The sequence below is a fragment of the Rhinolophus hipposideros genome, assembly GCF_964194185.1.
Source record: "Rhinolophus hipposideros genome assembly, chromosome: 2".
In the NCBI taxonomy this organism is placed as follows: Eukaryota; Metazoa; Chordata; class Mammalia; order Chiroptera; family Rhinolophidae; genus Rhinolophus; species Rhinolophus hipposideros.
Window position 1 is genome coordinate 62,003,943 of NC_138048.1, and position 20,978 is coordinate 62,024,920.

The following is a 20,978-nucleotide window of genomic DNA, read 5'->3' on the forward strand; positions in this document are numbered from 1 at the left end:
CCTGTCCTAATATGGGCCCCCCACCACATCTATTTTGAGGGCCCCACCCTCCAGGAAAGTGACCTCCCCACCTTACACAATTATGGACGGGAAAAGGAAAGAGGGGTGCCAGGTTACAGGAACAGTGCTATAGATGAGTGCCAGCTCTTGAAAGGAGGCTGCCCATTGATCCATACCTTCTCCAGAGGGAGCAGGCCACAAAGTACAGGCAGTGAGCTTAATTGAATTCATGTTTAATAATTACAGGCACCGTGCCCCCCTTCCCCCTGCCCAGGCAGCAGCAGGGGTGGTGCAGGGGCTGGGGCATATGCCCCCAGCAGCGAGGACGGCAGTCCCAAGAGTGATTTTCAGAAAATAAAAAAAGGACCTCAGGGGCAGGCAGTGGTGCCCCCCCCAAGACACACCAAATTTCAAGACTTTATATATATCTCTGTGCCCCAAGGGGAGGAGAGGGACACTTGGCAGCATCCTGGAGGGGGCCCCAGGCAGCCCCAAGCCATCCTGCGTCTTCAGCCACTTTATTAGCTTAGACACCATCGCACTACAGGCACCCACTGCCGCCGCCACTGCTGCTGACTCCCCTGCAGTCCAGGCGGCTGGCTGGGCCATCCGAGTGTCCATGGGGCTCCAAGTCCCCGGCCCCACCCCGCCCTCAGTTGTGGTCAGACTCCTCCTCTGCCTCACGAAGCCACTTGAAGAAGGCTGTGACAGATTTAAGGGCCACGCCCTTGCCCTGCTGCTCAGCAGGGTCCTTGCTACTCTCCCAGCTGTAGAAGGCGTCCTCCTTCACCACGTCCTCATCGTACAGCTTATCAAAGAACGTCCGAAGCAGGTCTGCAAGCAGGCAGGACAGAGTTAAGAGGCGTACTGCCCACAACGACCCCATCCCATCCGCAAAGGATCCCTCCTCAAGCTCCAATATTAAAACAAGACTCTTGACCCACCATCCTGACAACTGTGTGTCTGACCATTTCAAAGTGACTAGGTCTCTAATAGGAAGCTAAAAATCTCTTGGTCTAAGAGACAGGAATCAGTCACTTGGCCAAACCTTACAAATCTGCCCAGCCTCACCTCAGCAGCTTCAAATTTCTCCACTTACGATGTTTAATGGAAAAAACTACATGAAGAACTGGTACTCCTGAATTAGGGAAATTACAAAAGTCCCAGCTGTATCACTGACAAGGTATAACCTAGAGCATCCACTGGCCCCCATTAGATTCTGACAAATGGTCGATCCCAATTTCCTTTTAACTTTCCACACATCTGAACATACACACCCTCTCTGACACTTTTACATGTGCTATATTTTTTGGCAAGAACATCCTTTCTCTTGTCACCTTCCTGATGAATTCTTTTAGGCTCAACTCAAGCATCTCTTGCTCTGACCCTCTTTCTCCCTCACCCATTGGCTACTACCCTTTCCAAGCATTTGTCCTATAACCCTGAACACAACTGATTCCCTTCGCCACACTGCACTGCCAGTATTTCCAAAGCAAACTTAACACTTCTAAAAGCAAGAGGCTGAGTAGTGAATACATTTCTGAATAAAGAAATGAATAAAGCGTAAGATTCATCTAGAGTCCATTTGTGAAACACTGAGCCATTTATGAGAAGCTGTAAGCCAGGACACCCTCAGATCTATCTACAGCCGCCACCTGTGGACAACCCCCCCACTCCTGTACCACCGCCAACAGCAGCCGGTCACTTACCCCAAACGTGTGCTCTAAGTCCCATGCACACCCATCCTAGGGACCCTATATAATTGATTATCCACTCTGCCCTGTATTTTTAAGCCCAAGTTTCTCCAATCTCAACACAAAAGGCCTCCTTTACAACCACTATCTCCTACAACCAAACAAAAGATTTTTGTCTTTTGACAACAGATTAATTGAATTCAGATTTTGTCTACATTTGTTGTTTCCTTTTTCCTGTCTCAGTCAAGTTTTACTCAGTTCTTTCCAATGCAGATTCTGTCCCCTGTTCCACCAAATGTTTCTGCCAGGGTGGCCTCCATGTTTTTATATTCCAGTAGCCCTTAACTTTCAGGTCTCCTCCCATGGGACTCTCAAGTAGCGTCTTGCATTACTGACCACTTCCCTCTCCTAAAATTACTGTCCTTTGTTCATAGGGCCCTGTCCGATGATTCCCTAGCTGTGGGTGCTGCACTTCAAGGTGCCATCTTAGGCTCTCAACACTCTCCCTCAGGCAATCCTGTCTTCTTGTGACTTGCATGTGCTGCCCTGTGCCAGATTAACCTCCACCCCTGACCTCTTCGTCTCCAAATGAATCCACACACCCAGCTGTCTGCCAGCATCCCTGATCACCACTACCCACAGACCACAAATTCATGATGACCAAACTACTCGGTCCAGTGCTTCCTACCACCCAGTGGATGGTGCCACACTATCACCTCACCTGCTAAAACCATCCTGGGAGTCATATGACTTCTGGTCTCTCATCACCCTCTCCCAGGCCAGTGCATCTTAAAACTGTCCACTCCTCTCCCATCTCCACTGTCACCGGCAAGGCTGAGCCACTACCAACACCACTCCTGATCTGCTGATCCTGCCACATTCACAGTCACCCCCATTCCAAACCACTCTTCCCACTATTGGCCAGGATGATCTAAAAACTAAGATAGAATTTTTTTATTCCTTGCTTAAAAATCCCAAAGGCCTCTTCCGGGCCTTAGGCTAAAGCCCAAAATTTGTCCCACAGCTTACACAGCCCTGTGTGACCTGGCCCATGTCCATCTTGCTTTATATATGACTGGTTACTTGCTCTCCCGCAATGGCCTTCCTTCAAAAGGTCTTTTATCTTGTGTCCAGTTCTTTCTACTTCAGGGCCTTCCTTTACATAGTTCCTTTGTTCCAAGTCTCTCCCCATCCTATTTGTCACTTAGTTCCCATTTGTCAATTCCCACTCATTATCCCTCAGACTAGCTGTACCCTTCCAGACCCATCTTCCAATACTTATCACTCTGTTATAGACTCCAGGCCAGCACAGGAACTGTGCGTGACTTACTCAATGTAATATCCAGGGCCCTGGCACATACCCATTTGCTGAAAGCACACAACCTCAGGCATGTTAACCTAAGCCTCGGTCTTTCAATATGGAAAAGAGGGTAACACCATCTACCCTAAACAATACTTGTGAGGATTAAATGAGGGAAGAAAAGCACCTCGGTCCTGTGCCAGGCAGAGGAAAACGTTACCATTTATCATCTCTGCACTCCTGACACCTAATAGCTGGCTAAGCACAAAACAGGTAGCCAGCCTTCAAGGCTGAGTCTAACTCCTTCCATTTGTAGGCAAGGAAACAAACGTCATAGAGGTCAAGAATCAACCATCAGAGCATTTTACTCTCCAATGACCACCCAACCTTTCCTGGGTTGAGGCACTTTCCATGACTGCCCCTGGTATCTGGCAGCTCTTCCACTGCCCCCTTCTCCTCCCCCCATCCCGGCTCTTACTGGCGGGCTGCTCTAAGGTCACTACAAGGGCCTGAAGGGCGTAGAGTGCCTGCAGCTCCTTCTGCTCATCACATAGATATTTCTGTAGCAATTTCGCTCGCGCTTTCAGCACCTCAACATTCACTCGGAGCGGAGTTTCAACTACAGGAAGGAAGACACGGATAAGTGGAATAACACACCCTCAGCCTGGTTCACAACCAGGAGGCAAAGACCAAAAACTCCCTCCCTCCCTTGCCCCGCCATCTCCCTGGCTCCTCTTACAGATAATTGCGGAATAGCAGACAGTTGTCATGAGGGCTCGAACAAATGTGTTGGATGCTACCTGCTGCTCACTCAGGTTGGCCTGTGCAGGAGAAAGAGAAATACATGGTTCACAAGTTCTCACTGTACCTCCATCACCACACCAAGAACCACCTCTCCTTTATCCCTCTTTCCCAATACTCAGGAGAAACATACTTCTATCCAGTCAAACACGCGCTGGTTATTGCTGCTCTCCTTGAGCAGCTTCTCCAGTTGCCTGCTTAGCTCTTCAGAGGAGAGCAACCTCTGGCCAGGGGCTTCTGACTCCTCTCCCAGGGTATAGTCCACTTTCTGCAAGCGAAACGGCCCATAGTCAGGAGGAAAGTGTACCAGGTGAGTGAAATGAGGAAAGAGAGACATCAGCCAGCCCCACATGGAGTTAACCTAACGGCAGCCACAAACCTGTTCAGTGACGAAGGCACCAATGTCCTGGCCTTCAGGTAGAAATTCTTTCCAGCTGAGTCCAGCCTCTCGCCACAATGCCCCCACCTTTTTGGGACCCTGAAAAACAGACCAACTCAGCAACTATCTCTCTTCAATAATCTACCAGCACCACAAATGGCATCCATCAGATACTTACTCCAAGTTCACTAAGTGCCTACCAGGGGCTAGGACCTAAGGATGCTACCGAGGTACCAAACAGGCAGAGTCCCTCCACACCTAGTCTAGCACTGGGCACAGACTTCAGTCCTAGACACAAGAACGCACCCACCGCAGTGCTATGAGGCTGGTGGGGATGACCTAAGAGTCTCCAGGAAAAATGTTCATTAGCTTCCACAAGATCTCAAAGAATTACTGAACCACAAAAGATACGCAACTAAATCCAAATATCTTATTCCAGCTTTCCACACTCATCTGCCTTTTTCTAAAATAGTTTAGTTTTTCATTACTCCAAGTAACAATGCTTATGGGAGAGGATGACTAACAAGTATGCTTGTTTTCCAAGTCCAGAACATTTTAGAAGCAGATATACCCTCCACCCCCAATGCAAACGAGAAATCTTCACACAAACAGCAGTCAGCCCATTTTCTGTACAAGGCAAGAGATTCTAAAGGCATTATTCTTTTATACTAACAGATATTCGAAATGATGACATCAACTCTTAATAAAGTTGTAGCTCATGGACTTTAAAGATGCCCATTTTAACACCACTAAAATGGAGCTGTCTCACTGCTGATATGTTACATTTAAAAAATATGACCACAAGTCTTTTCTTAGCAGAGCATAAACACATCCTATAATCTATGGCACCGCACATTCAATGAAAATACCTAAGTAGTTCAATATGCTTTCTTTTTTTAAAAAAAAAAACACAAATTATCCTGGTACATATTTCTATCTAAAAAGATTAATATGATACCGAAGGAACAATTCCTTTCAATTCAAAGTCTCACTCTTCCGGGTTCCAGATGGCTGAACTCTTTTGAAACTGCACTTTCCAAGTTCTCACTACCAACTTCTCACTGAGAAGCTGGAAGGCACCACAGCCAGCTTGCCTTTCCCATCTTTCCACATGCTAGTCACCAATTAACTTTCACAAGGCAGCTTCAGTGCCCTTCCAGGAAAAGCTTACTGTCATGAACATTACCAAACACACTCCTTTGCAACCTCACAGTACTTTAAAATACTCCATTTCAAGTACTTTATTTCATGCTTTATTTCACACTGTTGTTTTTACAAAGCTGTCATTTCTTACTTTTTTTCTCTTCCAACTTGTTTCCTGTGTTTTATTCACTGCTGTATTCCCAGGGCCCAGTATGTGGTAAATGTTTGTTTAGAAAAACAAAAACAAAACACTAGTTGAATGAATGAATGAATGAATGAATGAATGAATGAATGAATGAATCAACCAATCAAGAGCCTAGGGTCTTAGATTCCCATTCTCATGCCTCGTCCAGAACTCACAAGAGGAACTGGTCAGAGGGAGTGTGCCAGCCTCTAAGGTACCAACACAACAGTACCATCTCCATTAACCCCATTCTACCAAAGGACCACGAGGCTTCAGGGTCACCGCAAGTAGCCCAAACCGCATGGTGCCAAGAGAAGTCCTGATCGCATCACCCCTGAAAGGCTCTCACTCACCACGCTTTTGCACAGAAGCCCCAGGATCTCCAGCAACAGGGAGGCAGCTTTGCCCAGGGGCCTCAGAGGCTTCGTAATCTCCCTGTAAGAAAACTCAGTCTGTGTTCATAGCCTCCACAAAAAGCTCTCTCAACACACTACCTCATTTTTCCCTAAACCAGGTGTCGAACCTGCCACTCCTCCCTTCCCTCTCCTCTTTCTTTCTGCCTTTATCCTCCCTGAATTCCACCAAACGGAGCTCACCTAAACAGCTCCCCCATGGACACGCCACCATCCTGCAGAATCGGCGTCACCAGTTCTGCTAGGTAGAGCCACACATGGGGGATGTCGATTTCCATGTCTTCAGCCAATTCTAGGACTTCATACAGCCTACAAAGGGAATTCAAATCAGGACATTCTAGAAAAGAGGAGCCAGGCCCTGACCCTTCTTCTGGGTCAACAAGGCATGTCTAAAGGATCAACTGTGGAGCCCCTCAAGAACATTTCCTCAACATGGGGCAATTATCTCCAGCTAAGGCCACCTTCTTGTCCTTAGATGGCTCACACCCATCCCTGCCAGAAGTAATATTGACCAGGATGGTTGAGGAGCCTACACTCTTACCCAAGGGTCCACAGGCCTTACAAAGAAGGGAACTCTGTAGGTGTGTAAAAGTGGAGGCCCACAGAGGTCAGTCGTACCCTTGGTAGTACTGAGCAGTGGAGAGGTGCCCGGCACTGAGCAGCTGGTGCAGCAGCTGTCCCATATGTTCACGAGCAATGGCGCTGCGCTCCAGTGTGGACTCGATGCCATGCCGGACAAAGATAAAGAGCAGGGAAGGTGAGGCGAGCTCCTGCACACACTGCACTGCTTCCTGCAGAGGGCACAGGGTATAGGAGGGAGAATAGTCTGCGTGTGACCCACACCCCACCCACTCTGCCATCACTCAGCTCCCTCCCACTGCCAACCTTCATGTCATTGAGATGGAGGTATTCCTCAATGATTGCCTTGGATTTCTTCTCCAGCTCCTCCTCAGACAGCACGGCCTTTGGGGGGCTCACCGGGGGGAGGGTGGCTTCTCGCTTCACTGAGGGGATACAAAACAGATCAGAGACTCTTCAGTTCCCGTCTTCCCAGCAAACGGGGTATGAGCTCTGAAGACGGTGTAGGGACTGGCAAATTCCAAAGCAGCGCACACCATTCCCCTCGTGTCCTCTCCCAGCCGCTTACCGGCATCGCGCCCGCGGTCCCGATCTTCTGAGAGGCTGGATGCCTTGCGCAGCCCCTCAGGCTGGGAGGGCCGCTCTCTACTCCGCTCCTCCACCTCCTTGCTAAAACTCCGCTTGGTGGCAGGTGTCCGAGAGCGATCAAGGCGGTCCCCACGGTCACCTCCCCGTTCACTCCGTTCTAGGCGGTCTCCCCTGTCCCCAGCTTTCTCACCGCGTTCTCGGCTCAAGCTACTCCTGGAAGAAAGACAAGCACATGGTCTCTCACCTGTACTACCCAGGCGCTGTTTCCTTTAACTACCCAACCAATGGGCCGCCCCAGCCTTGCTTCCTCAGATCCTCAGTTCCATCATGGGGTTCAGTGGCCCAGACACGTGGCACTAAGAAGAAGTCATCAGGGGAAAGCACAGGCCTTCACACTGCCCCTCCTCAAGCCCGGGCCTTGTTCTTGGCACCAGGAAAATTGCTCCAATCTCAAGCAAGGGCCCCTGAACGTTGTAGGTGTTAAGGATTCCTATGGCAACAACCGAAACCCAATCATGGTCCTCTCCGTGTGAAGAACAAAGACACCTAGAAAACCTCACCTCTGGGCCACACGTCTGTTTTCTGTGCTTTCTGTAGGTGCTGCTTGTTGAAGGGCTGAGAAGCGATTCAAGGTACTAGTAGCTGGACGAGCAGCTTCTGATGCTGAGGAGGCAGAAAAGCAAGATTAAAACCTCCATTTTCTTACATCCTATCACCTAGTTGCCAGTTTAGGATACTTGGTCCTAATCCCAACACTAAAGCCTACCAAGTACACAGCCCCTGGATTAACTAACCACTCTGTACCAAAAGCCTCCCAGAGACAAAGCTCTACCCTCAAGAGCTAATAAATAAGCACGCAGCTCTTTACAGTGACCTCCCATACCTGCGTCAGAGGGCTTGGCTCCTGAGCCTCCACTGCTGCCCTTGCCCCAGCTCAATCGCCCTCCAGGTGCGAAGAGCTGGTTGTTAGAATCAATGGAGCCAGGCTGAGGAAGGAAAGGGAAGTGGAAAGTCATGGGTCTAATTGGCTAAAGCCCCCAGCCACACGCAGCCACGAAAGGCCTAGACCAGGGGCCAAGAAAACTTTTTTTTTTTTTTTTTAAGAAAACTTTTCCTGTAAAGGGCCAGGTAGTAAATATTTTAGGCTTTCCAGCCACACAGTTTCTATTTCAACTCCAACACTGCCACTGTCACAGGACAGCAATCACAGACGATACTTGAAGGGAATGAGTGTGGCTGTGTTCCAATAAAACTACGGACATTGAAATTTAAATTTCACATACTTTCACATCACATAACAGTATTCACTTTTTCCCAACCATTAAAAATATGAAAACCATTCTCAGTCTGTGGGAAGTGCAGAAGCAGGGAATGAATGGGCTGCACCTGGTGCCCGCATCAGTTTGCTGACCACTGAGGGGCCAGAAGCAATGTGAATACTTTGCTCCCGGGGTGGGTAGTCCTGTCTCTGGTAATCTAACCAGTTAGTCCAAGAGGGAAAATGCAGCTGTCACCTTCCCCACCTCAGGGAGTCAGGGGACTAAGACCCAGTTGTGTCTAATGCCACCTGATCCCTCTTCACCCTCCATCCACATCACTCCCTCCAACACACAGCCCTACCTTCGTGATCTTGGTGAGTCGTGAGGTGTCAATAGGGCGGCTGCCCTTACTGATGGGGACCGTGTTCCAGCCGCCGTCATCCACAAGGGGAAGGCCGCGGCCTGGGACAAAAGGAGAGCACACTGGAGCTGTGAGTGAGGCCGGCAGCCCTGCCCCTCGGGCCGCCCCAGACTCGCTTCCTCAGATCCTCAGTTCCATCATGGAGTTCAGTGGCCCAGACACGTGGCACTAAGAAGAAGTCATCAGGGGAAAGCACAGGCCCTCACACTGCCCCTCCTCAAGTCTGGCCTCAAACTCACTGATAGGTGGGCCTGGAGGGCCACCCCGACGCTTGTCGCTGCCCTTGGCCATCAGCTGCTGCACTTTTATGTGCTCCCGATGCTCCTCCAACTCTGCCTCCTTGTGGATCTGGTCAATGGTCTTGGGACCTTGGTCCCCCCGGCGTGGCACCCAGTTGCTCTGTGGGGACAGAGGTACTTAAGACATCAGAGCGCCAAAGCAGTGCCGGCAACTGGGGGCTGTGAGGTCAGAGGCAGAAGACTAGCGAGCGACGGGAAGGAGGGAACACACACCCGTCGCAGATCCAGCACATCCTGCAGCATAAAGCGGATTCGGGATGAAGTCTTCTTTTCCTTAATGATTTTTTCCATCTGGTTGAAATATTGATCCATTCGGGGCTAGGGAGAAGCAAAAGGATCAGGCCAGGAACTTCTAATCCCTTACCTCCAGCTGCAGGCCCTCAGCTCCATCACTGTGGCTCAGTGGCCCGGACACAACAGGGAATGTGTCAGTGCACAGCAGGCCCTGCGCGCTTCAGCCTGTCCCCCTCCACCTCCAAGGACTCCTACCTTGGCTTTTTCAAAGTCGAGGTCTTTGCCAATGGTGGTGAGCAGACGGCAAAGGCATTCGAGGGACTCTTCGTCATGGTTCTTAAGTAGTTTAACCACGCAGTCATGCATTATGGCCTCTGTCAACATCTTCAGCTTGAACAACTCCCCGATAAACTTGATATTCCCTAAAGAGCGCCGTCGGGCTATGTCTCGAGCCTCTTCCAGCTCTTCCTTCAGACGTCCCCGTTCCTCTGCCTGCCAGTCAAGGGGATCACATCAAAAGATACCCAACCACACAGCTAAAACTCCCTCCTACATATCGAATTTCTAAACTCAGCAACAAGCACTTATGTCCTAAGGCAGAGACACCCCCCAAACTACTCTCCCCACCCCCAACTCTACAGCTGAGGGGCATCTGGGTGGGCAGTGGAGTTGGGTTTTCTCTTACCGTAGCAGCTTCGTCCATCTCTTTTTGCTTCTTCTCAAAAACTTCATCGTCATCTTTGTCTTTTTCAAACTCCTTCTGACATCGATTCAACAACAGTTTTCGAAAGTTCACAGTCACTGTTGGCTTTTCTGTAGTGGGCACTTTGAGCTGTATGTCGAAGAGGATGTCACATTCAGACTAGTCCAAGACATGCAGGCCCTCCCAGAATCTTTAACTACCTAACCCAGGAATACCTCGAGCCCCAGCCCTGCCTCCTCCTGGCTGCCATCAACAACACAGGCTGGAGGAGAAGCAAGAACTGGACTCAAGGGAGTCTTGGGAACAGAAGTGGAAACCAAACCACAAGACTTAGAAAACAGTGGAAACTAACCGCCATGAGGCAGCGGCACATGTTGGCATAGGCCACAGAGAAGTTGGGTTCTGAAATGGCCTTCTCGAAGATGAGGTCAATGACCCCTTTGAGGCGTTCCTCCGTGTCGATGGCCAGCTGCGTCACCTGCTTCATCAGCTGCTGAAACATCTGGGGTGTCAGCTTATTCAGAATGGAGCGCACCCTGCGGAACAGGTCCTGGTGGGGAGAAGGCGCAGAGAAGACACAGGATCCAGTGAGTCTCAGAACAGAGGCCACTGGGAGGGATTAGAAAGGGTGGTGGGGACTTACTGCAGATGAGGATGAAACAGAAGCAAAAAAGCCAAGCCGGCCCCAAGTTGGTACCTGGGTTTTGCTGCCATCAGCATCCTCTTCCCCTCGGTCCTTATCAGCGGCCGTCCGCTTGCTGCTGGGTTTCCAGGCCTTCTCGGCTTTGTTCAGTTTTATATCTTCGGTCATTAACACTGTGGCAATAATCTTGCGTGGCTCCTTTCGGGGGCCCTGCTGAGAGCGCCGGGGTCCCAGACCAGCCTGCTAAATAAGGGAAGGTACAGAAGTAGTCAGCACACTCGAAACACCACACATCTCCAAGGCTGACTTCTCCCTCCCCCCAACCAGAGGGCCACACCCCCACTCCCCCTGCCCAGCTGCCCCTCTAGTCAGTCTCACTCACCGGCCCTCGGGGCAGCTCCCCACCTGGCCCACCCCGTGGGGGCCCACGGTTGCTGAGGGCTGGTCGGCCAAGGTTGGCAAAGGATGGAGTGAAGTCTGGGCCACAGTTTATGCCTTGAAGTCTAGTGGGATCCAGTGGCCGCAGTGGTGTTTTGTTGGCCTGTGAAGTGGACGGAGAAGGTATCAGAAACGGGCCACGGCTACTGACTGTTCTTTCAGGACCTCAGGCTCCTCCCGAGGCCACCAGTCAGCACCGAGCTAGCCTCCCCCTCAAGCCCACCCACCTTGTCCAACACCACATCGCTGATATGGGGCAGGCCCTCTGGCTTCTGCAGACTGGCAAAGATGAACTGAAAGCCAAGCAGGAACTCCCGATCATAACGCTTTTTTTCCTCAAGGTTTAGAGGTTTCCACTGATCTGCAAGAAGGACGGGATGAAGTACTATTGTCTCCTGGGGCCCTAACAAGAGCACCCCGCATCCTAACCCTCCCTTCAGCATACCTGACTTATACTCGTACTTCTGCTCCGCAGGCTGGATGTTCTCAGCATTGTGAATTTTGTCCTCCTTCGAGTCCCAGGGCTCCTCTGAGTCTTCAGGCCGTGGGGGCTCACTGCTGCCCTCAGGCTCCGGGCCAGGATTACTGCCCACGGGAGGCTGGTTTTCAACCTCTGGTACTCCCGGGTTCACCTGCAACCACAGGAACATCCTGTTGGTTGTAGTACGACCAGTGCCACACCCAGACTCTACCCTCTCCCCTCCCCACTGCTCCCTTACCTCCTTGAAGGCATCTAGAAGATCTCCTACAGCTTCCTTCTTATTGAGCTCCTTAATTTTTCGTCTCCTCTTTGGCACAGATACTGCCACTATTTACGGGGGAAAAAGGACAAAGGATTGGGAATAACTTAAGGAGTACCCCTAACTCCTGGGAAAAAGAAAAAGCAGCCACTGTGTAAAATTTCCCCTTTCCATTACACCCTCTCCGGAGTTAAAATTCCTTAATCTAGTTTAGTTTCCATCACAGGGCTTCTTACCCAGTCACAATGGCACAAATGAAAGATTATCAATGAACAGAAAGAACCACACCCTCCGCCTGCCCCACCTCTACCATCCAGCCACACCTTACCTGGGGCTGCTGCTGCCTCCAAATTCTGGGACAGGTGGGCTAGAACAGGGGTGCTCTCCGGGGGGAGCAGTTCTTCTCCTCCCTTCTCACTCTCAGCTTCTCCTTCTTCTTCCTCTTCTTCCTCTTCTTCCATTTCCTCCTCTGGAGCAGGGGAAGTAGCTGGAGGAGCCATAGCTGGAGTGGCAGAGAGGACGGCGGGGGAAGCCACTGGTGCTGCAACTTCCTTGGCCTGCTCCTGTGGCTCACTGACTGGGCTTAAGTCCACAGCTGGTGGCGAGGGGGCTCCGTTGAGCAGTTCCTCAGGTTGGACAGTTGGAGCAATGGGCGTGGGGGATTCAGAGGGACAAGCCAGGAGAGGAAGAGGGGCAAGCTCTGGGTTCGACTCCAGCTCTGGTTCCAGATCCTCGGATGGAATCGTGCCGTTAGGCTCAAGAAGAACTTCCGCCTTGGGAGATGCCAGGGGGATGGAAACCTGGAGAGGACTGGAAGAGAACTCAGACTCTGGAATTGGTTTGCTAAGTGTCACTTCTACTTCCAGTATGGGTTCAGCGAGGGGAGTGGGCTCTGGAGAGAGGCAATACGGCTCCCCAGTCTCACGGGGCACAGAGGTTGATTCTTCTACAGACATCTGTATCATCCCCGTTGTCAGAGTGTCCCCAGGAATAGAAAGGACTGCGAGACTAGGCTCAGACCCTGGTTCCAAGATTGGGGGTGGTGACGGGGTCGGAGAAGGTGATGAAGGCTGGGATTCTGAAGGGCTGTGCTCTGTTCCAGGAAGCCCCGACCGGCCCCCGGTGATTGCTCCCTGTGACCGGTCATCTGCACCACAGGAGAGAAGAATGAGTAATTAAAGGCAAGTCCTTCACTGCTGTGGCTTCTCTTCCTCCCTGCCAAGACATTCCTAACCTATCCATCCACCACCACCACCACCACCACCACCACCGCCACAACGCCACAATCTTCTCCCACCTTTTCCCTTTTCAGCCAAAAACCAGTCTACCCTCAAAATTCCACTACCTGAAACCTACGTCATTCTTCTCTGGCACCCAGTTCAAGTCAACCCCACCTCTCTGGCATTTTACAGTGTCACACTCCTCCCCCATAAAAGTTCTGCCCCACGTGCCCACGTACCTGGCCGGACAACGACAGCAACCTGGGGTGTCTCCCCATTAGCTTGAGGCTCCAGACTGCCTCCCGTCTGCAGGACACAAAGGGTTACCAAGTTTGCCCTGCAGAGTCCCACAACCCTTCTTTACTAGGGCCATTTCTACTTTAGCTCTGCCTAGAAATCCAGGAAAGCAGGGAAATAAATCCCTTAGTGAAGGAAAAAAACCAAGGGACCTGGGAGTCCAGGGCAGAATCGCCATCCCAGCCAGGGCATTACTCAGAGAGCAGACAGTACCTGGGGAGGGGTGGGTGTGGAGGCAGTTCGCGCCCCAGACATAATTTCCTCCGTGATATCCTTCCCTCCTTGGTTTGGATCTCGAATTCGGATCTGGGGAAAGAAAGCTATGGGATAAATGGGAAGCAGGAGGAGCCCACGTCTCTGCCCTGCCTCACTCCTAAGACTCTAGGCCAACCCTCCACCCCCCACCGGAAAGCAGGTGGGTGGGGGCCAGAAACCCCATGAGTTCTACTGTCAACCCATCGGGCTGCTCTTGTCCCTGTCCTGGCTCCCACCCCTCAGAGGCCCTTGACCTCACAGAGCCGCCCGTACATCATAATGCCCCTCCCGCCCTCATCCCTGCCCTACCAGCAGTCCCCCAGGCAGTGGCCGCACACCCTGGGGCCCAGGACCCCTGTCTAGCACCCATCCAGCTCACTTGTGGCTAGTCGGCCTGATCTCTGGGGGCAGGGCCCAGATCCAGTGGGTGGAGCCAGGGTGACTCAGCGGCTTCCCCAGCCCTGGCACCCTATTCTGGGCACCACGCCCAGGGCTTGAGGATTGAGCAGAGGCGTAGGCCTCAAGAGCTTCCAGGACTGGGGAGTGGGGGAGGTAGGGCCACAGAAAACAAACCATTTCTAAATCTAAAGCAAGCCATCAGAAACCCCAAACCAAACGCAGATCGTATGGACCCCGGAACCCACGTCTCTCAGGAATTTCTCCACTAGCCACTTCAGGCTTCCCATGAGCTTCTTCTACACTGTAACCTCTGTGCCTTACAGAGAAGCTAAGCATTTCACATTTCACAGATCCCCATTCTCTGCCCACTTCAGCTGATGAGCTCCTTCAACTTCCTGCTCCCTGATCCACAACACACCCGACCTTGATTCTCCCTTTCCCAGATGTCCTAGGGCCCCTTGTTTCTACTCACCGTTTTCCGCTCCCTCTTGGGAGCAATCTGGGGTGGCTGGTTCATCAAAACCGGGGCAGGGGCCACACCAGGGGTATACTGCTGCACACCCTGGGCTGGGTAGTAGGCGCCAGCTTGGGTGGAGGGGAGACATACACGGAAAGGAAGAATGGTGGCAGCGTCAGGGCCAACCATATATACAAATGCCTCCTTGAGCCACCTCCCAACCCCAGAACCTCTCATCACCCACAGCCGGCCCCTTGCCCTGCCCCACTCTCCTCCCCAAGGGAACTAGGTGTCTATCAAAGCTGGGGAACCAGTCTGAACTGCGTTTACAAGAATTCCTGACACTGACACACACCCCTCGTAGGCAGGCGCTCCTTTCCCACCACACACCAGCCACCAAGACTCTGGCTCTTCTTCTTCTACCCTATAAGGTGCTGTGTATGTACCCCACTACGGGACACCACATGTACTCTGAGGGAGCAGCAACTACTTAACCTGAAACAGAATCAGGTCTCTGGCTGAGAATGCGAAAAACAGATTTGCCAACCCTGAGCCACTCAACCTGAGTCCAGTTCCCGTCTCCAGCCCTTTACTCAGGGGCAAGGAAACAAAAAAGTAACATTATAAACGAGGCCCAGGATGAGGTAAAAGGAATTCCTTAAAGCAATGGTCTCCAAAATGGGATGCACTCTTTAATCTCATCCATAATCTCCACTTGTTTGTTTTTCACAAGCAACACTAAGTGTTGTTTAAATTATGCATACGTATAAACAAACAAAAACATACACGTATTAGAGATACATACTCAAAATCTTTCCTGATGATCAAAAAATTTTGGAAACCACTGCCATAAAGAACAGACTAATCCTTTCCTAGAATGTAAATGAAAAACAGCTACAAAAACCTCCCAAATCCATGTTACAAAGTCTCCCCCCAACCATGGAATGAGTGCCAGAGGGAATGTTTATTGACAGGTCCTCAAACTGGTGCCTGATTCAATATTTCTTGAGGTGGGGAGGACTCCAACTCTCAGCAATAGGCTAAAATTTCCACCACCATCCCCCAATATTAAGCACCAATCCCTACTACCTATCAACGCTATCATTTTTAGACCAAGAGACCAGCCTGGAAAGGATCTGAGGAATTGGTGGATTTAGATGCTCCCTGGGACTCACTCACACCACTCCCCCTCACCGCTTACCGTAGGTCCCAAACTCTGTAGGGCTTGCACCCGGATAGAAGCTTGGGGCTCCGGGCTGCACAGGATACTGCTGTGTTGGGACAACATATGTGGAACGCCCCTGGTGGAGGGGGAAGGGAGAGGAGGAGGGGAGAGAAAGAGTTGAGGGAGCTGAGCACCTTATCAGACTACAAAGAGAATGTAGGGCAAGATGGGACAAGCCAATTCTGGGCAGTGACCAGAAGGAAGTCCCACCTCTGGAGAAGAGATGGGACCGGAGGGTCAGGACAGGGGAGGTAAGGGTTGGGGTACAAGGTTCTCTGACTTCCAGTGCCTAAACCTCCAGCCTCACCTGTCCAGGGATGTAGTAGGCCCCCTGGGAGGCTGGGTAGGAGATCTGGGAAGGGATCATCATTACTTGGGATCCAGCAGGGTAGACATGGGCAGCTGGGCCAGGGCGGGCGGGGGCTGCACTCTGCACTCGGGAGGCTGCACTGCTCGGGGGCTGGGCCCGGCTAGGGTAGAAGTGCTGTCAGGAGGGAGGAAGACAGTTGATATTGGGAAGGGGAGAAGTGGACAGCAAAGTGGCCACTCCGTAATGTCTCTAGTGTGGAGAGAAGTACTGCGGGCTTCGGAGCATGGGGACCAGTCCTTCCAAGTCCCACTTGACCAAATGATGGTTAAGTGGCCTCTTGTACTCACACGTGCCCTCCACACTCAGGTATACACTTTGCACTCTCTGTTTTTACTCCCTCACTGCCATGCACACTCATATCACCCCCACCAGGCTACGTCTCCACAGAGGCTTCCTAACACCTAGATGCATCATGCCTAAGTAAAGCCCTTTAGGGCAACCTACTCCCCAGCATGCACTGCTCCACCCAAAGTTACTGAGGAGCTAACAGCTAACATGCAAGTTGCCTGGTTCCCAGGTATGCACTCTGCAAGATTTAGTCCCTAACATGCATCGGTCGGCCTCAGACTGAGGGTATGGACAGCAAACAAGTCCCCACTCTAAAGCCTCCCCGTCCCTATGTCTAGCCCCTGACTAGGGTGGACGGTAAGAGTGAGACCAGGAGAGGGTCCAGGATTAGCAAAAGGGTATTACCTGCAGAGACCTGAATCCTCCCTGAGAGCACATGGGGACAGGAAAGAAGAGAATTACCCCCAAGGTGATAAGGGGGAAGTAAGACAGGAATCCTCCCATTTAGTGAGAAAGAATTTAGGAAACAAAGAAAGGCCAAGAACCAGCTAGAATGTTTATCTTACCACAGTCCAAAAAGAAGGGAAGGGGAATGGAGCAATGGCAGCCTCCCCGTAAAAGGAGGAAATAGGAAAACAGGAGTTGGCAGCAGAACCCAAAGCATTGTCCCCAATTCTCATGGCATCAGGACCCCTAGGAATGCCACCCCCACCGACTACACACTCCCCAAGGGGCCAAAGTAATCAACAGCACAAAGTGCAGAGCCGCATGAAAGAACAGAGCAACTGTCAGGAAATTGGGGCAGGTACAGGGCCTCCAGAGTTTCCATCCTAGGCCCAAGCTGGTCTGCGCTTTCCATGGCTCCCACCCAGGTCCCCTACTCCCCTCCCCACAGCCCCTCACCTGACGGGGCTGAGAAGGCGTGTTCATTTGTGTCGCTTGTGGCGTACTGAACACCACCGGTGCTGTCTGCCCCGGGGGAAACGCTGGCTGAAGGGGGGAGACCAGAGTTCAGCAAGAGGGGAAACCCGGGTGGGGCAGAAACCCAAGCTGGTAAAGTAAGGGGAGCAGATCTGTGGCAAGAACATCAACAGTCCACATACCCCCTCCCCATGACAGCTAGCCCCTGGGAACAAGTAGGGGCCCTGTCTCAATTTGGCAGCAGGAAGCTGCACTTTGCCCTGACACAGATGGGGGTGGGAAAATCCAGAGGGTTGGAACCTGTTTCTGACCGGCTGCCTGGTCTCCCCCACCCCCACCCGTGTCTGCTAATTCCTCCCTCATTACCTGCGGGAGTCCAGGGGATGGGGCAGGTGGGGGGCCTGTGGGCTGTGGAGCTTTGTTCATTTCATTTGGTGCCACATCAGGGTCCCCCCAGCACCTGTTAGGAAAGAGTGGAGCTCGGAAAGGGGAAGGGACCCAAACTTAAGGCAAACGGGGTGGGGGAGGGGGCGAAGCAAAGGCTAGGTCCCACACCGGGCCCCGGACGTGCCACGGGGGCAAAGGAGCAGAAAAGACACAGCTTGTGTCCCCACCAACACGTTGTCAAGCCCCCAACCACCCCCCTCATCGGCTGAAACAACCCCCTCACTCACCCCCTCGGTTAAGAAAAAGTCCACGGTGCGGCCTGCAGGTTCTGGGCATCCGAGGGCCTGGGGTTGGGAGGTGAGGGGTATCAACCTGGCTCCGCGGGGCCCAAGACCAACCAGACCGGAAATTCCAGGTCTCGCTGGCACCAGGCTCCCGGATCACAAACGGAGCTAGCAGCTTCGGCCGTGGTGTCCCCACCCCCCACCTGGGGACACCGGGTTCGGGGCCTGGCCCAGGGGCACACAAGGCACGCCTGCCGCGGGTGGCCGCGGGGGCACCCACGCGGGACCAAAGGCAAAGCGTGCCGCCGCCCCGAAGCGGAGGCCAGGAAGGGCGGGAGTCGGGCCGTAAAAGGCCGGGCGGGCGGCGGCCGAAGACGAGCCGGTTTCAAGCCAGTGAGGGTCGGCCCGGAGGGCGGGCGGGGCCGGGGGCTCCTCCCTGCCCGCCGCCGCCGCCTCCCTCTCCCGCGCCCTCCCTGCGCAGGGCCGGCCAGTGCCAAAGAACAACGTGTCACTTCCCGGCGGCCGGGCCGCGGAGGGGGGAGGGGGCGGCGGGCCCGGAGCCGCGGTGCCTGCGTCCGCGGGCCTCCTCGGGGTGGGCCGCAGTGGCACTTCGCGGCCGGCGAACCCGGCGCCCTCCCAGGCCCCTGGGACCGCATATCCCGGCCCTGCGCTCCCCCACCCCCACCCAGCGGCCAGGCCGGGCCAGGCCGAGCACACGTGGGCCGGAGATCGGGCCCCGGCGGGCCCGGGCCCGGACTCGAGCCGCGGAGCCTGGGCGCTGGAGCGGCGGCACAGAGTGGCCGGTCCCGGCCCGGATGGCGGCGGATGCGGGGGGAGGGGGTGGGGGGGCCGGGTCGGGCCCGGACATGGCGGCTTTACCTTCAGTCTCCTTCAGTCCGCGCGGCCGAGCCCCACGCAGCCGCACAGACGTAGTCCACAACCATTTCCGGCTCCCCGCACAGATCCCGCTCGGCGGCCACCGCTTCTCCGCAGGCGCAGCCGGCGCCCCCACGTGACCGGCGCAGAGGGCGGAGTCGCGCCCGGCGCCGCGGAGCACATGGGATTTGCCCCGCCTCGTCATGTGACAGCCACTGCCCGCCCCCGTGTCCCCTCCCGAACTTTAGAACTCCCAGACAGACCCCTTTCTGAGTCTCTGTTCCGCAGTTCTTAGTTCATTCATACCTTGAGCAAGCATTTATTGAGTGAGTATTCAGTGCTAGGTAAGCTGCTGGCTGGGGGCTTAGAATCATTAAATTAAAGACTCAGTCCTGCCTGAGTAAATCGTGGTACGAGTACGGAAAGAAATACGAATTATGCAGCCTTCGAAAATAATGTAGATCATTGAAAGAGTTTAAATCGAATGTTATGCTAAAAGAATTGAAATATTCTAACTAGGAAATTCATCTGAATAGATTTGTTTTTCACAAAGTTCAGCCACTCCCAGGGAGGGTAAAAAAAATCAATCATGGAAAATTCAGAATGATGGGAAAAGTACTCCCAAGACCCCTGCCCGGTTGCCAAAAGGTTTGGGACACCAGAAGGGTCTGTACTAGAGCCAAATCCACGTAGTCAAAATCAGATAGATTGGTTTCAATCCAAACTGTTCACTCCCTGACAATGTACCTACCACCTACCTACCTAATACTTCCCATTGTAAAATGGGAAGAAGCCCCTGATGCTTTTTCTCACGATGATAATGTCCACTCCATTGGATTGGGGATTAAAGGAGCTAATTAACGTGAAAGTGCTTAAAACAGTGCTTAGGTACCTAGCAAAGATTCTGGTTCTCTCTTACTTTTTTGTCTCTCCTGTCTGTGTGTACACGTAATCTCAGAAGAAAAATTTTCTCAGTAGCAATGGTTAACTGGTCACTTAATACATATGATCTATGTGATCTCAATTCTCACAACTGCCTACAGAATAGATTGTATTATCATTCCCATTGTGTATGAGGAACTGAAGCTCCAAAGAAAGAAGAGTGAAATAGGTCCATTGAGGAGAGACTATAGTGAGAATGAAAATGCAGATCTAGAGTATTCTCTGTGACACTCCTCGAGTGCTGTGACTTTATCATGTGTGGCTCCTCTCTCTACTCTTCTCATTTCTTTCTCCCTAAGCAAACTAATAAATAAAAACCAATTACTGCCTACATGCCAATTTGTTCCTCAGAAAACACTCTTGAACTCCAGTCAAAACAAGGTAATACCTAAAAGGTATTTCACCTAATTGCCACAGGGATCTCAAATTGTGCATTCCAGATAGGAATTTGTCATTTCTCTTTACACAACAGAGTCCTTCACCTTGCCCCCAAACATGTTGCTCATGTATTCTTTTTCAAAGAATAATGCCCAAGCAGAAAACCTGGGATTCATCCTACATTCCTTCCTGTCCACGTCCTGCATCTAATCAGACAGCAGATCTATTGGTGTTTGGATCAAAATCCAGTTCTCTTGATTTTATCTTTAAAAAATCTTCTGCCCTTTCCCATCTTCCCATTTCTACTGCCCTAGTTCAAGCATTCATTTCCCTAGCCTGGGCCTCCGTGGTGAGCTTTCCCACCCAGATGGCTGATGTCACTTTTCCTGCTCTCATGCAGTGATTGAGGGATACTTGTCAATTTCTTAAACAACAAAGCTCCTCTAAACCTAGTCAGAGAAGGCTTAGAACTTTATCTCCTGCTACACTGTTCCCTCATTCTATATACTTAGGCAAACCAAATTATCCACGGTTTCTGACAACAAGTACCTTTTACTCCTTCCAGCTTTTGCTACTCCCTTAGCTGTATCCTACTCTCTTTTCCTCTGGACAAACTCATCTTTCTCGAAGTGTTTCCTCAATAATTTCCCCTCACTTACCTGGGTGCTTAGGCCCTATTTCAATGATCCCAGGGTACATTGTTCACACCCCTGTACAGTTTTCATCACAATATATCACAATTGTTTTATTTTCCATTACATCATCTTTTTGAGGATTTTTTTCAATCTTTGTATCCCCACAAACTATAATAATGTCCAATGCAGAATAAGGTTCCACTGTTATTTGTTGCTGAATGAACCA

The 20,978-nt window shown here is 51.9% G+C and overlaps 1 protein-coding gene across 9 annotated transcripts; it reads right to left on the reverse strand.

Annotated features, from left to right (window-relative positions):
• Positions 1 to 217: 217 nt before the first annotated feature.
• EIF4G1 (eukaryotic translation initiation factor 4 gamma 1) lies at positions 218 to 18,931 on the reverse strand. Of its 9 annotated transcripts, none has more exons than XM_081079996.1 (34): positions 18,801 to 18,931; positions 17,925 to 17,981; positions 17,617 to 17,710; positions 17,233 to 17,319; positions 16,735 to 16,755; positions 15,979 to 16,155; positions 15,648 to 15,717; positions 14,462 to 14,574; positions 13,549 to 13,641; positions 13,278 to 13,344; positions 12,147 to 12,965; positions 11,798 to 11,886; positions 11,524 to 11,710; positions 11,306 to 11,439; positions 11,023 to 11,181; positions 10,695 to 10,883; positions 10,350 to 10,547; positions 9,980 to 10,126; positions 9,550 to 9,786; positions 9,274 to 9,378; positions 9,001 to 9,160; positions 8,702 to 8,802; positions 7,965 to 8,067; positions 7,642 to 7,744; positions 7,062 to 7,294; positions 6,800 to 6,918; positions 6,533 to 6,705; positions 6,098 to 6,223; positions 5,855 to 5,936; positions 4,175 to 4,273; positions 3,929 to 4,063; positions 3,734 to 3,815; positions 3,473 to 3,613; positions 218 to 834 (listed from the first exon to the last, which is right to left on the reverse strand). In XM_081079996.1, exons 3-34 carry the CDS (start codon positions 17,674 to 17,676, stop codon positions 653 to 655), a joined length of 4,791 nt encoding a protein of 1,596 aa, XP_080936122.1. In that variant the 5' UTR covers positions 17,677 to 17,710; positions 17,925 to 17,981; positions 18,801 to 18,931; the 3' UTR covers positions 218 to 652. The 9 variants fall into 9 exon arrangements, with proteins under 9 accessions (XP_080936122.1, XP_080936119.1, XP_080936118.1 ...); XM_081079993.1 differs by having other exon boundaries at positions 10,695 to 10,880; positions 15,648 to 15,747; XM_081079992.1 differs by having other exon boundaries at positions 15,648 to 15,747.
• Positions 18,932 to 20,978: the final 2,047 nt, after the last annotated feature.

Bases quoted from the DNA above. Each gene is read 5' to 3' on its own strand.
- EIF4G1 (XM_081079992.1), bottom strand. From the start codon at position 17,676: ATGAACAAAGCTCCACAGCCCACAGGCCCCCCACCTGCCCCATCCCCT. The intron at 17,320-17,616 runs GTAATGAGGGAG...TCCCCCCTTCAG, and splicing joins CATCCCCTGGACTCCCGCAG to CCAGCGTTTCCCCCGGGGCA. The intron at 13,642-14,461 runs GTGAGTAGAAAC...TTCTTTCCCCAG, and splicing joins CCAAGAGGGAGCGGAAAACG to ATCCGAATTCGAGATCCAAA.